Source organism: Triticum urartu, chromosome 3A, assembly GCF_056163025.1.
Source record: "Triticum urartu cultivar PI428250 chromosome 3A, HENAU_Tu73, whole genome shotgun sequence".
Taxonomy (NCBI): domain Eukaryota; kingdom Viridiplantae; phylum Streptophyta; class Magnoliopsida; order Poales; family Poaceae; genus Triticum; species Triticum urartu.
In genome coordinates, this window is record NC_141875.1 from 357,617,932 (window position 1) to 357,640,845 (window position 22,914).

The window sequence follows — 22,914 nt, forward strand, 5'->3', positions numbered from 1 at the left end:
TTCATCCCTGTTCATCTTCGTCTTCCTTGAGATCAGTTCTGTCAAGATTCATACATATGCGAAACATGGATCTGGATCCATATGTTGTGGGTGTCAAGGTACACCCTTATTGGCTTGGTTACTCCATTATAGGTTGTGGGAATGTGTAACACCCCGAGAATCATGCTACAGTAATCCCTTGTTGATGATGCTATGTCATCACTCCTACTGTTGCTAATCCTCATTTGCTTTCGAACTCAATTCAAATTCAATTTCAGATTAAAGTCAAAATTCAATTTTCTCAAACATGAAAACTAAAATGTCCAAAGTGTGAAAAATAATCTATAACTAATTTTGGTGGTGGAAACAACTTTTTACAAGGTTTTTAAGTGCTCTAAGCTAATCAAAACTGTGGTTAAATCATTTATTTAAATGATTTCTAATTTATAAAAATACTAAACTACTTTATTTTGGTGCCAAGTTAATTATAGAAGTGGCCTAAGTAAAATGGTATTTTAGGTGCAAGATTAGTTTTTATAAAACTATTTTGCTTTCTGAAAATAAAAGAAAACGAAAAAGTTTAAAAACAAATGTAAAAGAAGAGGTGAGCTGCGCCGGGCATGCTCCCATCGCACCACCTCGTCGCCATCGCCGCGAGAGGATAAGGCCCGGGGCGCCTCGGTCATCTCCCCCGCGCCTCACTCTCTCCTCTGTCACCCCACTCCCCTCTGGGCTCTCTCCAGATCCCCTTCCCTCCACCTCCACGACGCACTCGTCGCCGGCCACTTCGCCCCGCCGCAACCACCGCCGCCCCCGCACCTCGTCGACACATCTACGAGCTCCACCGTCGCCCTCTACATCGACTGGTGCCGCCCGTTGGAGCTCCTCAGCTCTGCATCGCGAGAGCGCCGTCGTCTTCTTCCTCTTCGGTCGCCGGCGTCGGCGTCGATTCCGGCGAAGCCTGCAGCACCTAAGCCTCCCAACGGCCACCGTGTGCCTCCCGGTGAGCTCTTGCCTGAACCTCTCTCTCCCCTGCCTTTTTCCGCGCCTGTAGCCGCCGTCCTCGAGCTCGCTCGAGCTCTCGCCTAAGCGTACGCGTACGTGCGCGCTGCTCTGCTGCTGTTGCGCTGCTGCTGCTTCTCGTATTGCCGCTGCTCGGCTGTCGTTAGCTGCTGCTTGTTGCTACCCTTGCTGCACTGCCGCTAGTCGTTGCCACCGGCTGCTACTACTGTTGGCCATCGCTGTGGCCATGGCCGAGCCGCCATGCATGTGTGTGTGCGTGTTGTGCGTGGGTGCCGTGTGTGCGTGGGCGCGCGCGCGCGTTGAGTGTGTGGCCGCACCCACCTTCGGCCTCGCCCGCCTTCGGCCGGCCTCGCCGCTGCCGCTCCCAGCTACTGCTCTGCCCGATGCACTCTGCCGCTGCTCCTGTACTACAGTAACATTCAGTTACTGTAGCAGTAGCCAGCTTTGAAACTAATACACTGATTAGCCCTCTTGACAGCCCTTGAACAGAAACTAAACAAAAGTTAATATGAGTAAAATTCATGTGGGCAGGAAGTACACTTGACAAACCTCATTTTATCCCACTGGACTAAATCCATTTGATGTGCAGATTAAATTCTATAAAATTCACAAAATGCTAAGTTTTGTTAGTTGAAAACTGAAAAACAGCTTTATATCCATAGCTACTTTAGAGTTGTTGATGTTCAAGCAATTGAACTCTAATATGGAGGAAAGTGTTACTAACAGGTAGATCGCAGAAAAATGCTCACATCTGATATAAGGCACAAAATCATAGGACATACAGAATAATAGCTTTAGCCTCCGGATAACAGCTAAGTGATGTTTAAAAATAAGCAATTCTCAGACTTACTAGAATTTCAGAGTTACTGGATATTGCTTAAACTTCGGAAATTCATAGTAATTCATCCATAGCTTAGATGAAAATAATTTATATATGAAAGTTACTCAGAAAAACGTGACGAATCTGAATACATGGTTCGTTTACCTGCCAGATGCCTCTAACTAGCTGAACTTGGAACATTCTTCCTCCGGTCATCTGTCTGACACAGGTCCGGAGCCGGGAAAACATTCTCGATTGAATTCCCCCTTTACTTATATCGTGTAGCCATACGTTAGGTCACACCCGGCATAACATATTGTCATGTTATGCTTTGTGATCCTATGTTTGCTTTATATTTATTGTTTCTTCCCCCTCTTCTTTTCGGTAGACTCCGAGACCGCGGTTGAACCAGTGATCGACTACTTCATCGTTGAAGATCCGTATTTGTCTGCTGAGCTTTCAAGCAAGCCCCCCTTTGATCATCCCGATATCGCCCATTCAATTCTCTCATGCTTGCATTAGATTTTGCTACTATTATTGTTTGTTCCTATTCTGATGCATAGCCTGCTTTTGTAACTTTCTTATTGTTACCTACCTGCTTATTCTAAACTGCTTAGTATAGGCTGGTTAGACATCCATCAGTGACCCCCCATCTTGTCCCAGTTGCCCCGCTTCATGTTCGATGACTCGATCAACGTGATCGACGTCTAGGCCCCGACACCGCACATCACCCCCCTTAGTTGTACAACTCTACAGAGTTACTATCGAGTGCCGAGGGTGATACCTCATCAGCACTTCTGATGTTAACCCTGTAGTGTAGTTATTCGGTCATGATCATCGAGGGTGATTCCTCCTTGACCACTCCCGATAATGACTCTGTCGTGCAACCCCTCAAGTGTGGACCTACGAGGGTGATTCCTCCAAGTCCACCTTGATGGTTACATCATTTGGAATCCGTCGAGGGTGATTCCTCAGGTTTCCTCCTTGGTGTTAGACACACGGTTACTATGGTTACTATGACTTTACACTGAACCATGTTACTAAAGACGGGTCGGCCCCGGGGGGTACCCGCGTGAGCTTAATTGCGAGTGATGTGGAGTCGGGTTGACCTGGAGGGTGCTCGCGAGATAATTATTAGGCGTGGCCGAGCATTCTTAGCCCTTGCCGCAGGTCCTCGAGGCGGGGAGACATGGTCACATCGATCGTGAGTCTCTGCTCGTTATCGCGCGTTCCTAATCCATTATGATTTGGATATTTGATCTGAGAGGCCTCTGGCCTGATAGCACTAACCATCACGTGGGCATGGTATGAGTGTTTTGCGTCGTATGCATCAGCCGAAGCTTAATAGACGTTATGCGACTGAGCGGCATGCGCCGGGTTGGACTGCGTAAGCACCTGCCTTTTTAAGGAGGTAGCTAGGTCTGCTCACCGGCCGCCCAAGCAACGTGCAGGAGTTCCTGGGGCGATGGCCCAAGACCCCTGAGGGCATAGGTTTAGTCCGGCGTGCTGACCTCTCTATTAAGCCTAGGTTGGGTTGCGGTGTATCGTTTGGCCAAGGCCGGGCATGACCTAGTAAAGTGAGTCCGGATAGAGTTAATCGAGCATGGTGGGTAAGTTGGTGCACCCCTGTAGGGAAGAAAACATCTATCGATAGCCTGTCCTACGGTAATGGACACTCAGAGTTGTATCCCGATTGATACAACTAGAAATGGATACTTGAGATGAGAAATGGATAGTATGGCTCTAGGATTGATTTCTCACAGGGAGTCGAGGAAGGATCTCTGGGCGAGGTTGATGACACTACTACTACTTTACTTTATACTAGTCTGCATCCTTCTAAAGCTGCAAGACCGCTGAAGATGCTAGTCTTCGATAGGACTAGGCTCTCCCCTCTATTTTGGCATTTCTGCAGCCCAGTCCACATATACAGCCTTGCTTGCTGAGTACTTCAGATGAGTACTCACGTTTGCTTTGCTTTCTCCCCCCATATTCGTTTGATGCAACCAGATGACGGAGCCCTTGAGACCGCTGCCCCCACCGACGACTACTACTACTACTACCCCGAGGATGCCTACTGCTACGTGACAGACGCCGGCGGCCAGGAGTAGTTAGGAGGCTCCCAGGCAGGAGGCCTTGCCTTTTCGATCGTAGATACTTTTGTGCTGGCCTTCTTAAGGCAAACTTGTTTAACTTATGTCTGTACTCAGATATTGTTGCTTCCGCTTACTAGTTTGTATTCAAGCTGATGTGTTCGAGCCCCAAGGCCCCTGGCTTGTAATATAAAGCTTGCATTATTTTAATTTGTGTCTAGAGTTGTGTTGTGATATCTTCCGTGAGTCCTTGATATTTATTGTACATATTTGCGTGTATGATTAGTGTACGATTGAATCGGGGGCGTCACAAGTTGGTATCAGAGCTGACTGCCTGTAGGTAGCCCCCTTTCCAACTCCTTGGCCGAATTTGAATCTAGTAATTACAAAACTTTTACTAACATGGCTGTGCGGCTTACGGGCCCACATCACAATGGGTGGTATTAGAATCTTCTATTCCTCGTCTTTACTCTGGGACTCTGATCTCTCTTCTATTCGGGTTAAAGATTTTACTAACTCTAACCTTAGGTTCTCGTAACTACTTACTCCCAGAGAGCGCCGTCATTACCGATGATCGCTTGCTTCGTCACAAGATTTTGCAGATACTCTTTGATGTTTTCCCGAGACCCTTGTGCCCTTCACCGTTGCAATTCCGTACCACCGATGAATCCCTATGGATAGCTACATACACTTGTCATCCAAACCTTCTTTTCCAATCGCTATTGTTATTACAAGATACCCTGAAATACTTTCCAATATCCTTAGAATCGTTGTGGTTGCAGCCTTGCAGCTCCTTTTCTGCATGAATACATGTTTGAATAATTCCTTACACTTATCGAGGATTTGTTCATTCCTAGTTATTCGTGTGTTTCACAAGTACCCCGAAATGCTATTCGACCTTCCAAGAATCCTTTGCAACCTATTGCTTTGGAAAGTCTTGTGTGCCTGCATTGTGGTTAATCCCATTAGTCTGGTAATTTAATTGTCATCCTTTGTCTTTGTAATTTTGAGTCTGTTGATTCAATATGTTGCGAATGCTCGCAATCCTCAACCAAATCCTAGAATTCATCCTTCCGGCTCAGACGTCATTTTAAACATGAGTTGGATCTTGATGTCTACTACACAACCTTATTCTTGTAGACATTGTTGGGCCTCCAAGTGCAGAGCTTTGTAGAACAGTAGCAAATTTTCCTCAAGTGGATGACCTAAGGTTTATCAATTCGTAAGAGGCGTAGGATGAAGATGGTCTCTTTCAAGCAACCATGCAACCAAATAACAAAGAGTTTCTTGTGTTCCCAACACACCGAATACAATGGTAAATTGTATAGGTGCACTAGTTCGGTGAAGAGATGGTGAAACAATTGGTATATGTATAGTAGATAAAGGTATTTGTAATATGAAAATATAAAAACAGTAAGGTAACGAATGATAAAAGTGAGCGTAAACGGTATTGCAATGATAGGAAACAAGGCCTAGGGTTCATACTTTCACTAGTGCAAGTCCTCTCAACAATACTAACATAATTGGATCACATAACTATCCCTCAACATGCAACAAAGAGTCACTCCAAAGTCACTCATAGCGAAGAACGAACGAAGAGATTATGGTAGGATACGAAACCACCTCAAAGTTATTCTTTCCAATCAATTCGTTGGGCTATTCCTATAGGTGTCACAAACAGCCCTAGAGTTCATACTAGAATAATACCTTAAGACACAAATCAACCAAAACCCTAATGTCATCTAGATACTCCAATGTCACCTCAAGTATCCGTGGGTATGATTATACAATATGCGCCACACAATCTCAGATTCATCTATTCAACCAACACAAAGGACCTCAAAGAGTGCCCCAAAACTTCTACCGGAGAATCACGACGAAAACATATGCCAACACCTATGCATAGGTTCCCAATGTCATGAAACCCGCAAGTTGATCACTGAGACATACATCAAGTGTTCTCAAGTCTTTAAAGACTCAATCCGATAAAATAACCCCAAAGGGAAAACTCAATTCATTACAAGAGAGAAGAGGGAGAGGAGAAACATAGGATCCAACTATAATAGCAAAGCTCGCGATACATCAAGATCGTATCATCTCAAGAACACGAGAGAGAGAGAGATCAAACACATAGCTACTGGTACATACCCTCAGCCCCGAGGAAGAACTACTTTCTCCTCATCATGGAGAGCGCCGGGATGATGAAGATGGCCACCGGTGAGGGTTCCCTCCTCCGGCAAGGTGCCGAAATAGGGTCCCGATTGACTTTTGGTGGCTACGGAGGTTTCTGGCGGCGAAACTCTCAATCTAATTTCTGTTCTGAAAGTTTTAGCGTATATGGAGTTATATAGGCAGAAGAAGCACGTCATGGGAGCCACGGGGGCCCCAGGAGGCAGGGGGACGCGCCCTAGGGGGGTGGGCGCGCCCCCCACCCTCGTGGGCAGCTCCCGTATCTTCTGACATGGGGTCCAAATCCATCAGGTGTGTTTCCTTCCAAAAATAATTTCTCCAGTTGATTTCGTTCCATTTCGACTCCGTCTGATATTTCTTTTCTTCAAAACACTGAAATAGGCATAAAACAACAAATCTGGGCTGGGACTCCGGTTAATAGGTTAGTCCCAAAAATAATATAAAAATAGATAATAAAGCCCAATATTGTCTAAAAAAGTAGATAATATAGCATGGAGCAATAAAAAATTATAGATACGTTGGAGACGTATCAAGCATCCCCAAGCTTAATTCCTGCTCATCCTCGAGTAGGTAAATGATAAAAGAAAGAATTTTTGATGTGGAATGCTAGTTGGCATAATTTCAATGTAATACTTCTTAATTGTGGCATGAATATTCAGATCCATAAGATTCAAGACAAAAGTTCATATTGATATAAAAATAATAGTAATAATACTTCAAGCATACTAATAAAGCAATCATGTCTTCTCAAAATAACATGGCTAAAGAAAGCTATTCCTACAAAATCATATAGTCTGGCTATGCTCCATCTTCACCACACAAAATATTTAAATCATGCACAACCCCGATGACAAGCCAAGCAATTGTTTCATACTTTTGATGTTCTCAAACTTTTTCAATCTTCACGCAATACATAAGTGTGAGCCATGGACATAGCATTATAGGTGGAATAGAGTGGTGGTTGTGAAGAAGACAAAAAGAAGAAGATAGTCTCACATCAACTAGGCGTATCAACGGGCTATGGAGATGCCCATCAATAGATATCAATGTGAGTGAGTAGGGATTGCCATGCAACGGATGCACTAGAGCTATAAATGTATGAAAGCTCAACAAAAGAAACTAGTGGGTGTGCATCCAACTCGCTTGCTCACGAAGACCTATGGCATTTTAAGGAAGCCCATCATTGGAATATACAAGCCAAGTTCTATAATGAAAGATTCCCACTAGTATATGAAAGTGACAACATAGGAGACTCTCTATCATGAAGATCATGGTGCTACTTTGAAGCACAAGTGTGGTAAAAGGATAGTAACATTGTATTTTTTATTATTTTTATTTTTTTATTTGTCCTTTCTTTTTTTTATTTGGTCTTTTTTTGAGACAATTCTCTATTGAATAATGATCATCACACTTCTATTTATTTACAACTCAATGATACAACTCGATACTAGAACAAAGATGACTCTATGAATGCCTCCGGCGATGTATCGGGATGTGCAATGATGCATGAGTGACATGTATGAAAAAATTATTAACAGTGGCTTTGCCACAAATACAATGTCAACTACATGATCATGCATAGCAATATGACAATGATGGAGTGTGTCATAATAAACGAAACGGTGGAAAGTTGCATGGCAATATATCTCGGAATGGCTATGGAAATGCCATAATAGGTAGGTATGGTGGCTGTTTTGAGGAAGGTATATGGTGGGTTTATGATACTGGCGAAAGGTGCGCGGTATTAGAGAGGTTAGCAATGGTGGAAGGGTGAGAGTGCGTATAATCCATGGACTCAACATTTGTCATAAAGAACTCACATACTTATTGCAAAAATCTACAAGTTATCAAAACAAAGTATTACATGCATGCTCCTAGGGGGATAGATTGGTAGGAAAAGACCATCGCTCGTCCCCGACCGCCACTCATAAGGAAGACAATCAATAAATAAATCATGCTCCGACTTCATCACATAACGGTTCACCATACGTGCATGCTACGGGAATCACAAACTTCAACACAAGTATTTTTCAAATTCACAACTACTGAACTAGCATGACTCTAATATCACCATCTTCATATCTCAAAACAATTATCAAGTACTCCCTCCATTCCACAATGTAGTGCTTCTTTTATCCACGTGCTTCAACTTTGACCGTAAATTTAACTACCAAGACCGATTGCGGCGGGAGCAAAAATTATATCAGTGAATTTGTATTTGAAAGAAATTTTCAATTATATAATTTTTTCTCCCGTCGCAGTTGGTCTCGTTGGTTAAATTTATGGTCAAAGTTGAACCTCGGGAAGCGTCGACGCACTATATTTTGAAATGGAGGGAGTATCAAACTTCTCATAGTATTCAACACACTCATAAGAGAATATTATTAATTTTTTTTGTATACCTAGCATATTAGGATTTTAAGCAAATTATCATGCTATTTAAGACTCAAAATAATATAAGTGAATCATGAGAGTTCATCTATTTCTTCAAAATAAAACTACCACCATGCTCTAAAAGGTATAAGTGAAGCACTAGAGCAAACGGCAAACTACTCCGAAAGATATAAGTGAATATCAATGAGTAGTCAACTAATTATGCAACTATGTGAAGACTCTCTAACATTTAATAATTTCAGATCTTCGTATTCTATTCAAACAGTAAGCAAAGCAAAATAAAATGACATTCTAAGAATAGCAAACATTATGTGAAGAAGTAAAAACTTAGGATCAACCAAAACTAACCAATAGTTGTTGAAGAAGAAAGGTGGGATGCCAACCGGGGCATCCCCAAGCCTAGATGCTTGAGACTTCTTGAAATATTATCTTGGGGTGCCTTGGGCATCCCCAAGCTTGAGCTTTTGTGTCTCCTTAATTCCTCTCATATCACGGTCTCCCTAAATCTCAAAAGCTTCATCCACACAAAATTCAACAAGAACTCGTGAGATAAGTTAGTATAAACCATTGCAAAAACTTTATCATACTCTACTGTAGCAAATCACTAAAATTATTATTCAACATTGCATACTAAATGCCTCTACATATTTAATAGTCCTATCCTCAAATAGAATCATTAAAGAAGCAAACATATACAAACAATGCAAACATAATAGCAATCTGCCTAAACAGGATAGTCTGTAAAGAATGCTGCGACATCCATACTTCCCTAGCTCCAAAAATTATGAAAGAAAATTACCATTATAGTAAATTTATCAGAGCTTAATATGCAAAAAGTTTCAACATTTTATCACATTCTGACTTTTCTAGGGAATTATTGCAACAGCGGTAAACTTTCTGTTTTCAAACAGCAACATGTGGACTTCTAAAATAGGCATAGTAAAGGCTATCAATGCCACTTTTATTGAAATAAAAGATGCAAAACATTGTTCTAAATAACAGCAAGCAAATCCTAACAACATAAATTGACGCTCCAAGCAAAACACATATCATGTGGTGAATAAAAATATAGCTCCAAGTAAAGTTACCGATGAACGAAGACGAAAAAGGGGATGCCTTCCGGGGCATCCCAAGCTTAGGCTCTTGGCTATCCTTGAATATTACCTTGGGGTGCCTTGGGCATCCCCAAGCTTAGGCCTTGCCACTCCTTATTCCATATTCCATCGAATCCTTACCCAAAACTTGAAAACTTCACAACACAAAACTTAATAGAAAACTCGTAAGCTCCGTTAGTATAAGAAAATAAATCACCACTTCAAGGTACTGTAATGAACTCATTCTTTATTTATATTGGTGTTAAACCTACTGTATTCCAACTTATCTATGGTTTATAAACTATTTTACTAGCCATAGATTCATCAAAATAAGCAAACAACACAATGAAAACAAAATTTGTCAAAAACAGAACAGTGTGTAGTAATCTGAATCAAACGTATACTTCTGGAACTCATAAAATTCTCAAATAAATTGCTGGACTTGAGGAATTTATCTATTAATCATCTGCAAAAAGAATTAACTAAATAGCAATTTCCAAATAAATACGGCAGCAATTCTCGTGAGCGCTAAAGTTTTTGTTTTTTTACGGCATGATCAACAAGACTTTTCCCGAGTCTTCCCAAAGGTTCTACTTGGCACAAACACTAATTAAAAGCATAAAACCACATCTAAACAGAGGCTAGATGAATTATTTATTACTAAACAGGAACAAAAAGCAAGGGACAAAAATAAAGTTGGGTTGCCTCCCAACAAGCGCTATCGTTTAACGCCCCTAACTAGGCATGGTGATTTCAATGATGTTCACATAAAAGATAAGAATTGAAACATAAAGAGAGCATCTTAAAGAAATATGACCAACACATTTAAGCCTAACCCTCTTCCTATGCATAGGGATTTTGTGAGCAAACAGCTTATGGGAACAATAATCAACTAGTATAGGAGGGCAAAACAAGCATAACTTCAAAACTTTAAGCAAATAGAGAGGAAACTTGATATTATTGCAATTCCTACAAGCATATGTTCCTCCCTCATAACAATTTTTAGTAGCATCATGAATGAATTCAACAATATAACCAGCACCTAAAGCATTCTTTTCATGATCTACAAGCATAGAAAATTTACTACTCTCCACATAAGCAAAATTCTTCTCATGAATAATAGTGGGAGCAAACTCAACAAAATAACTATCATGTGATTTAAAATTAAGATCAAGATGACAAGTTTCATGGTTATCATTATTCTTTAAGGCATACGTGTCATCACAATAATCATCATAGATAGGAGGCATGCTTTTATCATAATAAATTTGCTCATCAAAAATTGGGGGACAAAAAATATCATCTTCATCAAACATAGCTTTCCCAAACTTGTGGCTTTGCATATCATTAGCATCATGGATATTCAAGGAATTCATACTAACAACATTGCAATCATGCTCATCATTTAAATATTTAGTGCCAAGCATTTTATAGATTTCTTCTTCTAACACTTGAGCACAATTATCCTTTTCATCATACTTACGAAAGATATTAAAAAGGTGAAGCGAATGAGACAAACTCAATTCCATTTTTTGTAATTTTCTTTTATAAACTAAACTAGTGATAAAACAAGAAACTAAAAGACTCGATTGCAAGATCTAAAGATATACCTTCAAGCACTAACCTCCCTGTCAAGGGCGCCAGAAAAGAGCTTGATGTCTACTACACAACCTTCTTCTTGTAGACGTTGTTGGGCCTCCAAGTGCAGAGGTTTGTAGGACAGTAGCAAATTTCCCTCAAGTGGATGACCTAAGGTTTATCAATCCGTAGGAGGCGTAGGATGAAGATGGTCTCTCTCAAGCAACCCTGCAACCAAATAACAAAGAGTCTCTTGTGTCCCCAACACACCCAATACAATGGTAAATTATATAGGTGCACTAGTTCGGTGAAGAGATGGTGAAACAATTGGTATATGTATAGTAGATAAAGGTATTTGTAATCTGAAAATATAAAAACAGCAAGGTAACGAATGATAAAAGTGAGCGTAAACGGTATTGCAATGATAGGAAACAAGGCCTAGGGTTCATACTTTCACTAGTGCAAGTCCTCTCAACAATACTAACATAATTGGATCACATAACTATCCCTCAACATGCAACAAAGAGTCACTCCAAAGTCACTCATAGCGGAGAATGAACGAAGAGATTATGGTAGGGTACGAAACCACCTCAAAGTTATTCTTTCCAATCAATTCGTTGGGCTATTCCTATAGGTGTCACAAACAGCCCTAAAGTTCGTACTAGAATAACACCTTAAGACACAAATCAACCAAAACCCTAATGTCACCTAGATACTCCAATGTCACCTCAAGTATCCGTGTGTATGATTATACGATATGCGTCACACAATCTTATATTCATCTATTCAACCAACACAAAGGACCTCAAAGAGTGTCCCAAAGTTTCTACCGGAGAATCACGACGAAGACGTGTGCCAACCCCTATGCATAGGTTCCCAATGTCACGAAACCCGCAAGTTGATCACCGAGACATACATCAAGTGTTCTCAAGTCTTTAAAGACTCAATCCGATAAGATAACCCCAAAGGGAAAACTCAATTCATTACAAGAGAGAAGAGGGGGAGGAGAAACATAGGATCCAACTATAATATCAAAGCTCGTGATACATCAAGATCGTATCATCTCAAGAACATGAGAGAGAGAGAGAGATCAAACACATAGCTACTGGTACATACCCTCAGCCCCGAGGGAGAACTACTCCCTCCTCGTCATGGAGAGCGTCGGGATGATGAAGATGGCCACCGATGAGGGTTCCCCTCTCCGGCAGGGTGCCGGAACAGGGTCCCGATTGACTTTTGGTGGCTATGGAGGTTTCTGGCGGCGGAACTCTCGATCTAATCTCTATTCTGGAAGTTTTAGGGTATATGGAGTTATATAGGCAGAAGAAGCACGTCAAAGGATCCACGGGGGCCCCACGAGGCAGGGGGCGCGCCCCCACCCTCGTGGGCAGCTCCCGTATCTTCTGACGTGGGGTCCAAGTCCATCAGGTGTATTTTCTTTCAAAAATAACTTCTCCAGTTGATTCCGTTCCGTTTCGACTCCGTTTGATATTCCTTTTCTTCAAAACACTGAAATAGGCATAAAACAACAAATCTGGGCTGGGCCTCCGGTTAATAGGTTAGTCCCAAAAATAATATAAAAGTGGATAATAAAGCCCAATATTGCCTAAAAAAGTAGATAATATAGCATGGAGCAATCAAAAATTATAGATACGTTGGAGACGTATCAGATCTTGACCAATCAAATTGCCATCGATTGTACCCCTAAGCCTACTCAACTTATCCATTCTCAATCAGAGAGTTGGCTTATGATCCCTTAATTTGGAAATGATAATTCTTTTGCATTTGAGCTTTGAATTAGTCGGGTGTTTCTTTAATCTGATGCCCTTTCATTCCCTCTTCCTCCGATAGAGTACCGATACTCGCATCAACTCCGTTGTAGACCATAAGATCCCTTGTTGGATTATTATCCGACAGTGTCCTTCATATTCAATAACCTTGTGAGCCTTTCCATGGGTATATAATGCCTTTGGTAAATGGTATCCTCTGTTTTGTTAACCATGCTCTACTTTTGAGCTTGTATTATTTACTCCGAAGTTTGTGGTATATGTTCCTAAGATGCCCCGATGGGTTGAACCAACGCCTTCCCTAATCTGTGTAAACTCGAAAGATTTCACGGGTCATACTTATCTGGTATTGCACCAGGTAAAACTTTCAACAACTAATGTCAATGTCGAAATACGAGAGGTGAATGGAAGGTTATGCATTGAAGAAGTGGGAGTCGACCTTGAACCTTTGTGTTCATGCCCATGGACACGATGTAGATCCTATCACGGAAGCTTCTTGTAATAATAACTATTACCTTGATATAATATAATATCCTTTGGTATCGGTGAACTGATCCTTTGCAATCGTGGTTCCGACCATATGTTCTTCTCTGATCCCATTTCTCGGGCAAGTTTAAGTACTTGTCTTCTGTGGTCAATACACCAGTCCAACCTTTACTTTGATCTATCATCGAGTATTACACCCTGGTATCTCGAGAATATCATGGAACTGCATAACTTCTTATGGGTTCTTCATCAACTGTTATTTCTCACCGAATCCAATTTTTCCTAGGTTCTGGGTTGTCGTCAACCGAGAACACCAAATAGTGAATCGAGTCCGCACTCTGATTCAATAACTCTTAAGTAATTTTCATTGCTTACGAGTTTAATAACCCATCAAGTCATTCCTAGCCTGATCGGCTATATGATTATCGTGCTAAATTTTAACGGTGCTACCTGGTCCTCTTTCTCGGAGTACAATTTTTGATGATGAGCTAACCTTACATCGATCTTCCTCGTCATATCATTTCGCCTTGAATAGCAAGCTTGATTTCGAGTTTGTGTCATACCCTTGGTTCCAATAACCTTTCGCTTTATCATTCTTTTGACTTGATATCATCTCCGATCGATTACATCTTCATGAAATCTCTCAACAAATGTGTCGTGATCATCATTGGCATTCTGAGCTCTTCCAGGATATCAATTGAGTTCATGATGAGAAATACCATCCTTGCCCCCTTGATGAATTGTTGCTGAGCCCGTTGGCCACATCCTCATCTTTTCCTTGCTGAAACTATATGACTTAATTATAAGTTGTTTCTGATGGATCCTTTATGAATCCAAAGTCCGACCTTTACTGATGACCATGTCAATGCTATCCCGAAGCATGACTGTGGTACTCAAACATCAGCAAGAACATTGGAAACATAATGCTAAATGTTCCTTGATCAATTATCCAAACACCATTGTATGGGTAACAACATGAATTCCCTCGCCCCTTTATCTACTTGGTTATCTACTTGTTGTCCTGTCGTGGATGGGAAAGATATACTCTTGATACTTGGGTATAAATACATTTCCTTTCCGTTGGTCTGATTGATATACTAATCATATTTTCTTTTCCATTGTTTTGTTTAACCTTTCTTGTGGTTTATGAGATCTAAGCAGTAATAGTTCCCTGCTTATGTAAACACTTCGGTGTACAATTTGTCAGTAAGACCTCGTTATTATTGCTGTTTACATTACGGTAACCACCGATGGACGAGAACTTTGCCTATTGGTCCGCCTCGTTCAACGGGCAGGAAAATAGTTCTCTTCGTCCCTCGCCCTTGGTACCAACGTTGTTGGCAATATAACTGACAGTCTATCATCTGACATGCCTTGCTATCGACCCCCTTTCTACTTTTAACCCACATGGTGGGCCCATAACCTACAGTGCCACAGGATCGGAACCTGACTCTCCTGTATATCCTTTATTCCAAAGTATCATTTGCTCTTGGCTTTGTGTGTTGTCACGAGCCACCCTTTGAGAGATGATCTATTCCCGATGCTCTGAACCCCCTTCTCACACTTTGTTCAGGTATCGATTGTTTGTCCATTCGCTTGAAACTTCCTATTGTACCTTCATATTTTGCTCTCGATGTTTTATTAAGTTTCAACTCGAGAGATACTTCTGCCACATTCCCTGAATTGTTCACCAGATAATTAACCCTATAAGGGTCAGTTCTCCCGAAGTTACTCTTTACTTCCCCACTTAAATCTCGAGACGAGATTTCTTGTACTGGAGGAGATTTGTAACACCCCAAGAATCATGCTACAGTAATCCCCTGTTGATGATGTTATGTCATCACTCCTACTATTGCTAATCCTCATTTGCTTTCGAACTCAATTCAAATTCAATTACAGATTAAAGTCAAAATTCAATTTTCTCAAACATGAAAATTAAAATGTTCAAAGTGTGGAAAATAATCCATAACTAATTTTGGTGGTGGAAACAACTTTTTACAAGGTGTTTAAGTGCTCTAAGCTAATCAAAACAATGGCTAAATCATTTATTTAAATGCTTTCTAATTTATAAAAATACTAAACTACTTTATTTTGGTTCCAAGTTAATTATAGCAACTGCCTAAGTAAAATGGTATTTTAGGTGCAAGATTAGTTTATATAAAACTATTTTGCTTTCTAAAAATAAAAGAAAATGAATTTTTTAAAAAACAAATGTAAAAGAAGAGGTGAGAGAGAGAGCGCCCCCCCTTCTCTGGCCTCCCTCGGGCCTTGGCCCACCCAAGTCAGCCCAGCCTTTCCCCCACCGGTCGCCTTCTTCCCTTATAGCCCCGACTCGAGCTGCGTCGGGCGTGCTCCCATCGCACCACCTCGTCGCCATCGACGCGAGAGGATAAGGCCCGGGACGCCTCGGTCCTTTCCCCCGCGCATCACTCTCTCCTCTGTCACCCCACTCCCCTCTGGGCTCTCTAGATCCCCTTTCCCTCCACCTCCACGACGCGCTCGTCGCCGGCCACTTCGCCCCGCCGCGATCACCTCCGCCACCGCACCTCGTCGACACGTCTACGAGGTCCACCACTGCTGTCGGTGTCAAAACCGGCGGATCTTGGGTAGGGGGTCTCCGGACAGCCGGACTATAGCCTTTGGTCGGACTGTTGGACTATGAACATACGAGATTGAAGACTTCGGCTCGTGTCCGGATGGGACTCTACTTGGCGTGGAAGGCAAGCTAGGAAATACGGATATGTATATCTCCTCCTTTGTAACCGACCTTGTGTAACCCTAGCCCCCTCCGGTGCCTATATAAACCGGAGGGTTTTTAGTCCGTAGGACAACATACAATCATACTATAGGCTAGCTTTTAGGGTTTAGCCTCTCTGATCTCGTGGTAGATCAACTCTTGTAATACTCATACCATCAAGAACAATCAAGCAGGACGTAGGGTATTACCTCCATCAAGAGGGCTCGAACCTGGGTAAACATCGTGTCCCCTGCCTCCTGTTACCATCCACCTTAGACGCACAGTTCGGGACCCCCTACCGGAGATCCGCCGGTTTTGACACCGACATTGGTGCTTTCATTGAGGGTTCCACTGTGTCGTCACCATAAGGCGTGATGGCTCCTTCGATCATCGCTAGCGATGCGGTCCAGGGTGAGGCTTTCCTCCCCGGACAGATCTTCATATTCAGCGACTTTGCACTGCGGGCCAATTCGCTTGGCCTTCTGGAGCAGATTGAGAGCTATGCCCCTGGCCATCAGGTCAGATTCGGAAACTTGAACTACACGACCGACATCCGCGGAGACTTGATCTTCGACGGATTCGGGCCCATGTCGGACGCGCCGTACATTCGTGACGAGCATGACGTAACTCTGCCGTCGGACAATGTTCGGGAGATCGCATCCACAACTACTCCGTCCATCAATCCGGAGCAAGTCGCGCCATCCGAGAGCGGAAGGATGGACCCCGCCATGGAGGCCGCACTCTCAGTGGCGTTAGAGTCGGATACTGACTTCACTCCTTACGAGAGCCGTGTTGCCGAACCACTGGATTCATCTCCGGCCACGGACTCCGAGCCGCTCATATCCGTGCCCGCCGAATCCGACTGGGCGCCGATCATGGAGTTCACCTCTGCGGATATCTTTCAGCACTCACCTTTCGGAGATGTGCTAAATTCATTAAGGTCTCTCTCCCTGTCAGGAGAACCTTGGCCGAACTATGTCCGGCAATGGGATGCGGACAACGAAGAAATTCGCTGCCCACCCACCACCCACTTAGTAGCCACTGTCGACGACTTAACCGACATGCTCGACTTCGGCTCCGAAGACTTCGACGATATGGACGACGAAGCCGGAGACGAACAGGATCCACCGCCCTCGGGGCACTGGACCGCCACCTCATCATATGATATATACATGGTGGACACCCCCAAAGAAGCCAATGACGACGAGACCGTGGAGGATGACCCCTCCAAGAAGCAACCCAAGCGCCGACGTCAGCGGCGCCGCTCTAAGTCCCGTCACAGCAAGAGCAGTGATATCGGCACAGGAGATAATAACACTCCGGATAGCGCCGAAGACAACAACAATCCCCTCCAGCACGGTGCAGAGCTAGAGGACGAACAAGCTAGCCCTCCAGAGCAGGCAGCTGATGGAGAACCGGAGGAGGATAATTACATGCCTCTCTCCGAAGACGAGGCGAGCCTCGGCGACGACGAGTTTATCGTGCCTGAGGACCCCGTCGAGCAAGAGCGCTTCAAGCGCCGGCTTATGGCCACGACAAATAGCCTAAAGAAGAAACAACAACAACTTCAAGTTGATCAAGACTTGCTAGCAGACAGGTGGACCGAAGTCCTTGCGGCCAAGGAGCATGAACTCGAGCGCCCGTCCAAGAGTTACCCAAAACGCAGGTTACTACCTCACCTCGAGGAGGAAGCATTGAAACCTCATTCACCAGTGTACGATGCGGCTGAACGACCACTATGCGGCCGAGCCAGGGAGGCGTTTTAGCCTAAAGATCAGACCGCACCCCGTCACCACTCAGTCAAAAATACTAAGACCCGGGGCAACACAGAGGACCTACGAGACATCTTGGACAGTAAGGCAAAAATCGCAAGGTCAATATACGGGACACGGGCACGTACGCCCACACGGGACGATGATCGTCGCGTCGGATACACCAAGAGTAAATCCGGTCGGGCCGAATACAGCAGACAAGACTTATACGAACTACGTCGGGATATAGCCCGGCACAGAGGTGCCGCACACCCCCTATGCTTCATTGATGAAGTTATGAATCATGAATTCCCGGAGGGTTTCAAACCCGTAAATATTGAATCATGCGATGGCACAACGGATCCCGCTGTATGGATTGAAGATTTCCTCCTTCACATCCACATGACTTGCGGTGATGATCTGCATGCCATCGAGTACCTCCCACTAAAACTCAAAAGGACCAGCTCGGCATTGGCTGAATAGCTTGCCAGCAGATTCCATTGGCAGTTGGGAGGATCTGGAAGATGCATTTCTTGACAACTTCCAGGGCACTTATGTGCGGCCGCCGGATGCTGATGACTTGAGCCACATAACCCAGCAGCCAGGGGAATCGGCCAGACAATTCTGGACACGGTTCCTGACTAAGAAAAATCAAATTGTAGACTGTCCGGATGCAGAGGCCCTAGCGTCATTCAAGCATAACATCCGCGATGAGTGGCTCGCCCGCCACCTCGGCCAGGAGAAGCCGAAATCTATGGCAGCCCTCATGACACTTATGACCCGCTTTTCCGCGGGCGAGGACAGCTGGCTGGCTCGCAGCAACAACACATCGAGGAATCCGGATACCTCGGATACCAAAGATGCTAATGGTAGGTAGCGTCGTAATAGACCAAAGCACCGCAATAACGGCGACAACACCGAAGATACGGCAGTTAATGCCGGATTCAGAGGCTCTAGATCCGGTCAACGGAAAAAGCCATTTAAAAGAAATACTCCGGCTCCGTCCAGTCTGGATCGCATACTGGATCGCTCGTGTCAAATCCACGGCACCCCCGACAAGCCAGCCAATCACACCAATAGAGAATGTTGGGTGTTCAAGCAGGCCAACAAGTTAAATGCCGAGAATAAGGACAAGGGGCCGCACAACGATGACGAGCAGGAGCCCCGACCGCCGAACACAGGAGGACAGAAGGGGTTTCCCCCACAAGTGAAGACGGTGAACATGATATACGCAACCCACATTCCCAAGAGGGAGCGGAAGCATGCACTAAGGGACGTCTACGCGATGGAGCCTGTCATGGGTTTGTCACGGCATATGTCCTCGTGATAGGACTTAGTCGTGGAGCCATCGCAACGGGTTAGCTTAAAGGGGTTAAACCGGACAAGGGGACACAGGAGTTTATACTAGTTCGGCCCCTTCGATGAAGGTAAAAGCCTACGTCTAGTTGTGATTGATATTGCTAGGGTTTTGAAGGCCAGGGAGCGAATCCGCTTTGTCCGGCTCTCGAGTTGTTGTTGTCTGTCCCTAAACCGCGGCCGGGTCGTCCCTTTATATACATAGGTTGACGCCCGCCGGGCTACAGAGTCCCGAAGCCGGATCATAAACGTATCCGGTTCGACCTCTCTCTCTCTTTCTATCTTACTATACAAGTTACATGACTAGGCCGGTTTACATTTACAGACTGTAACCCGCCTTTGGGCCCTCCGTAAAGCGCCATCATCTTTACATCTTCATGGGCTTCTAATCTTCAAAGAGTCAACCCGGCTACATAAGGCCGGTTTACCTCCAGTAGTAATATCCCCAACATTAGGCCCCAGATTGGTTTGAACTTTGTTCATGTCAATCTTCCACACTTAGAAAAAATCTTCTCTCTTATCTTCATTTTTGATCTTGTAAACCGCCGTGACATCATACTTCAAAATTACGATAAACCGCCCTGACGTCATCCATCCGTTGGTGTCGGAGATTTCCTTCATTTAATATATATCCAGTCATCGAGGCGACACCTTTATTAACTTATCCATTTTTTGGGCTCCTCGATTCTCGTACTTGCCATTTTATCACTTCGCCTTATAAATAGGAACGAGGGGTCATTTTCACCGTTTCCCCCGTGCCTCTTCATGTCGTCTTCCTCGCGCCGCTTAGCCTCTGAAGCTCCGCCGCCACCGTCGACCGTCACCTCTGCTCTGACCTTGGCCGCTGCATCACCCTGAACGCACCAGAATACTGCGGCGCCCTTCCGCTTCCTCACCAGCTCCGGTAAGTTCTTTGCTTTTTTCACCATAGATCTGTTCTAGGGTTTCGACATTCTTCGCAGTTCTTCCGAAGTTCATCAGTGCTATTCTTCCCTGTTCTTCCTTTAATAGATGGACACTTTATGCTTGATGCATCTCTTGCCATAGCTTACCTACCATGGTCATCACAAATCCTTATGCGCAAAAAACTGATCTAGTATGTCAAAAATTGCTTCAGTTCTGCACCCCTTCAAGATCCAATTATTTTTGCTTTTCTGTATTATCTTTAGATCCGAATGTTTTATACATCACCGTGAGATCTGTTTCTCCTCGCACCAATATAAGTGGTTTAACATTTGTATAAATAGTCTATGCCATTACCCCTCTGATAAACCGAAAAAGCATGTTACCTTCATAATTATGCTCCGGTTTAACAACGTCTGATCAATCATGTGCTAGCATTACCTTTCTCTCTCATTATACTAGTCTCCGGGTTGTACCATTTATCATATCAGTATGTTTCTTACTCCCTTGTCTCTTGTGTATAATCATGCGTAATTTATAAATCGGCCTTTCATTTTCTGTTTGTTCGCTTTGCAATGGCCAAACAATTCACTGCCTGCAACTTGGCTCGTTCCTGGGTTACTGAGGCTCAATTGAATGAGATGGTTAGCATTGGCTCTCTGCCTAAGAAAACTGAGATCAAATGGCGAGTTCCAGGAACTGAGAATCCTCCAACCCCAAGACAAGGCGAGGTGGTAATCTTTGTTGACCATATAGGCCGTGGTTTCAAACCGCCAGGGTCAAAATTTTATCGAGATGTGCTTGTCAGCTTCCAACTGCATCCACAAGATATTGGTCCCAACTCAGTCTCCAACTTATGCAATTTCCAAGTCTTTTGTGAAGTCTATTTACAAGAAGAACCAACTGCAGAACTGTTCCGGGATTTCTTTCACTTAAACCGGCGCACAGAGTTTGTGAATGGCCCGAACACAGAGCTTGGTGGTGTCTCGATTCAAAAGCGGAAAGAAGTGGAATTTCCTCATGCCAAACATCATAGCCACCCAAAGGAATGGAACCAAACATGGTTTTATTGCAGAGACACTTCGCCTGAGGATGAAAATCCCCTCCCGGGCTTCCGTGATCATAGATTATCCAATACTTACCCAATGCCACAACGCCCGAGCTCTTCAAAAAGGGCAAAATACGCTCCTCAAATCGCCAAACTCCGGGCCTTTATGGCAAACGGTTTAACAGGTGTGGATTTTGTGCGCTGTTGGATATCCTGGAGTATCTTGCCGCTAAGCCGGCGTCCCGGTTTAATGTGCGAATATACCGGTGAAGTTGATGATCCTCAACGCCACTGCAACATCCAATTATCTGAGGAAGAAATTACTGAAGGTGTAAAGAAGATTCTGAATGAATCGGAACTGGTCTGTAGTCAAACCGGTCTGAGTCCCTTCTATACCAAGAACAAACCGCCTGCTGTAAGCATTACACTTCCTCTTCATCTCTAATATCTTTAACTTATACAAGTTATAACCTTTCTTCTTTATATATATATAGGGTGATGACCCCTTCTGGAAACGGAAATCCATAGAGAAAGCGGCAAAGCCAACTGGAGACAAAGTGGTCAAACCAACCCGCCCAAAGACCAAAGCCGTAAAACGGACGTCAAAGCAGAAAACGGCTGACCGGATTAATATGGAACTTGATGATGATACTGATGACCCAGAAATTGAGGTAGAAATTGACTCACTTGGCTCTATTTTTATGCATCTTGTTAACAATGATCTTCCTCAGGAGGAGGCAGAAGCTAGTCAGGCTGATGACGTAGAGGTAATTACCCTTTCCTCCGGTTCAGATTCTATGCCAACACAAAAAACTCGCCAAGCAATCCAGAAAGTAAGCTTTTCTCATCCTCTTGCTCCCTTGGATCCAACATTTATTTTGAAGACTCAACAGCATGAAGCTCGCCGGACAACCCGGCACAGTGGCCAACATGTCACCTCTGCCGGTTTACCTGGTACTCCGGTTCGGAAGCGCCGGTCTGAGGTCTCTCCTACTTCTGACCATTCTTACCCCAAGGCAGGTTATTTCAGACAGCCTCTTAATCCGTCCGATTCAAATTATCAGGTGACACCTCCTTCCTCTTCTGGTGAATCGACAACAACTCAACTCCCCCCTTTGAAAACTGTGGTCGGGTGAGTTATGAAAAACCTTTCCTTTCAATGCGCCCTACATCTTTTGAACAGGATGTTAATCCTTTTTTATTCTGTTTGCAGGGCCAAAGCCATAAACACCCCATACACCAGTTTCCGCCAATGTGGATACCTCTACTTTGACTCAATGAGCACCTCACTGATATAATAAACCGGCCGTTGAACCGGATACTCTTTGCCAGGCTCCTTGCGCTCTACCACAATGGCTACGCTGATAGCCCGGGCATTAGCAGCCACATATAATAATAATGGTTCTTTATCGATCGATGCTGCCAGCACGGGCGGTTCCACTAGCTGCCTCTTCAGATCTTCAAACGCCTTATCAGCTGCCTCACTCCAGACAAAGTTATCTATTTTCTTGAGCATCTGATATAAGGGGATGGCCTTCTGTCCAAGGCGGCTGATAAACCGGCTCAAGGCTGTAATCCGGCCGGCCAGATGTTGAACATCGTTAATACACGCCGGTTTAGCCAAGGACGTAATTGCTGCAATCTTTTCCGGATTAGCCTCAATGCCTTTGTTTGAAAC

The 22,914-nt window shown here is 43.9% G+C and overlaps 1 protein-coding gene across 1 annotated transcript; it reads left to right on the forward strand.

Annotated features, from left to right (window-relative positions):
- The first annotated feature begins 600 nt into the window (after window positions 1-600).
- Window positions 601-22,558, forward strand: LOC125543848 (uncharacterized). The gene is made up of 2 exons (XM_087547076.1): window positions 601-982; window positions 3,830-22,558. The coding sequence occupies exon 2, from the start codon at window positions 16,553-16,555 to the stop codon at window positions 17,942-17,944; it is 1,392 nt and encodes a 463-aa protein (XP_087403202.1). The 5' UTR covers window positions 601-982; window positions 3,830-16,552; the 3' UTR covers window positions 17,945-22,558.
- Window positions 22,559-22,914: the final 356 nt, after the last annotated feature.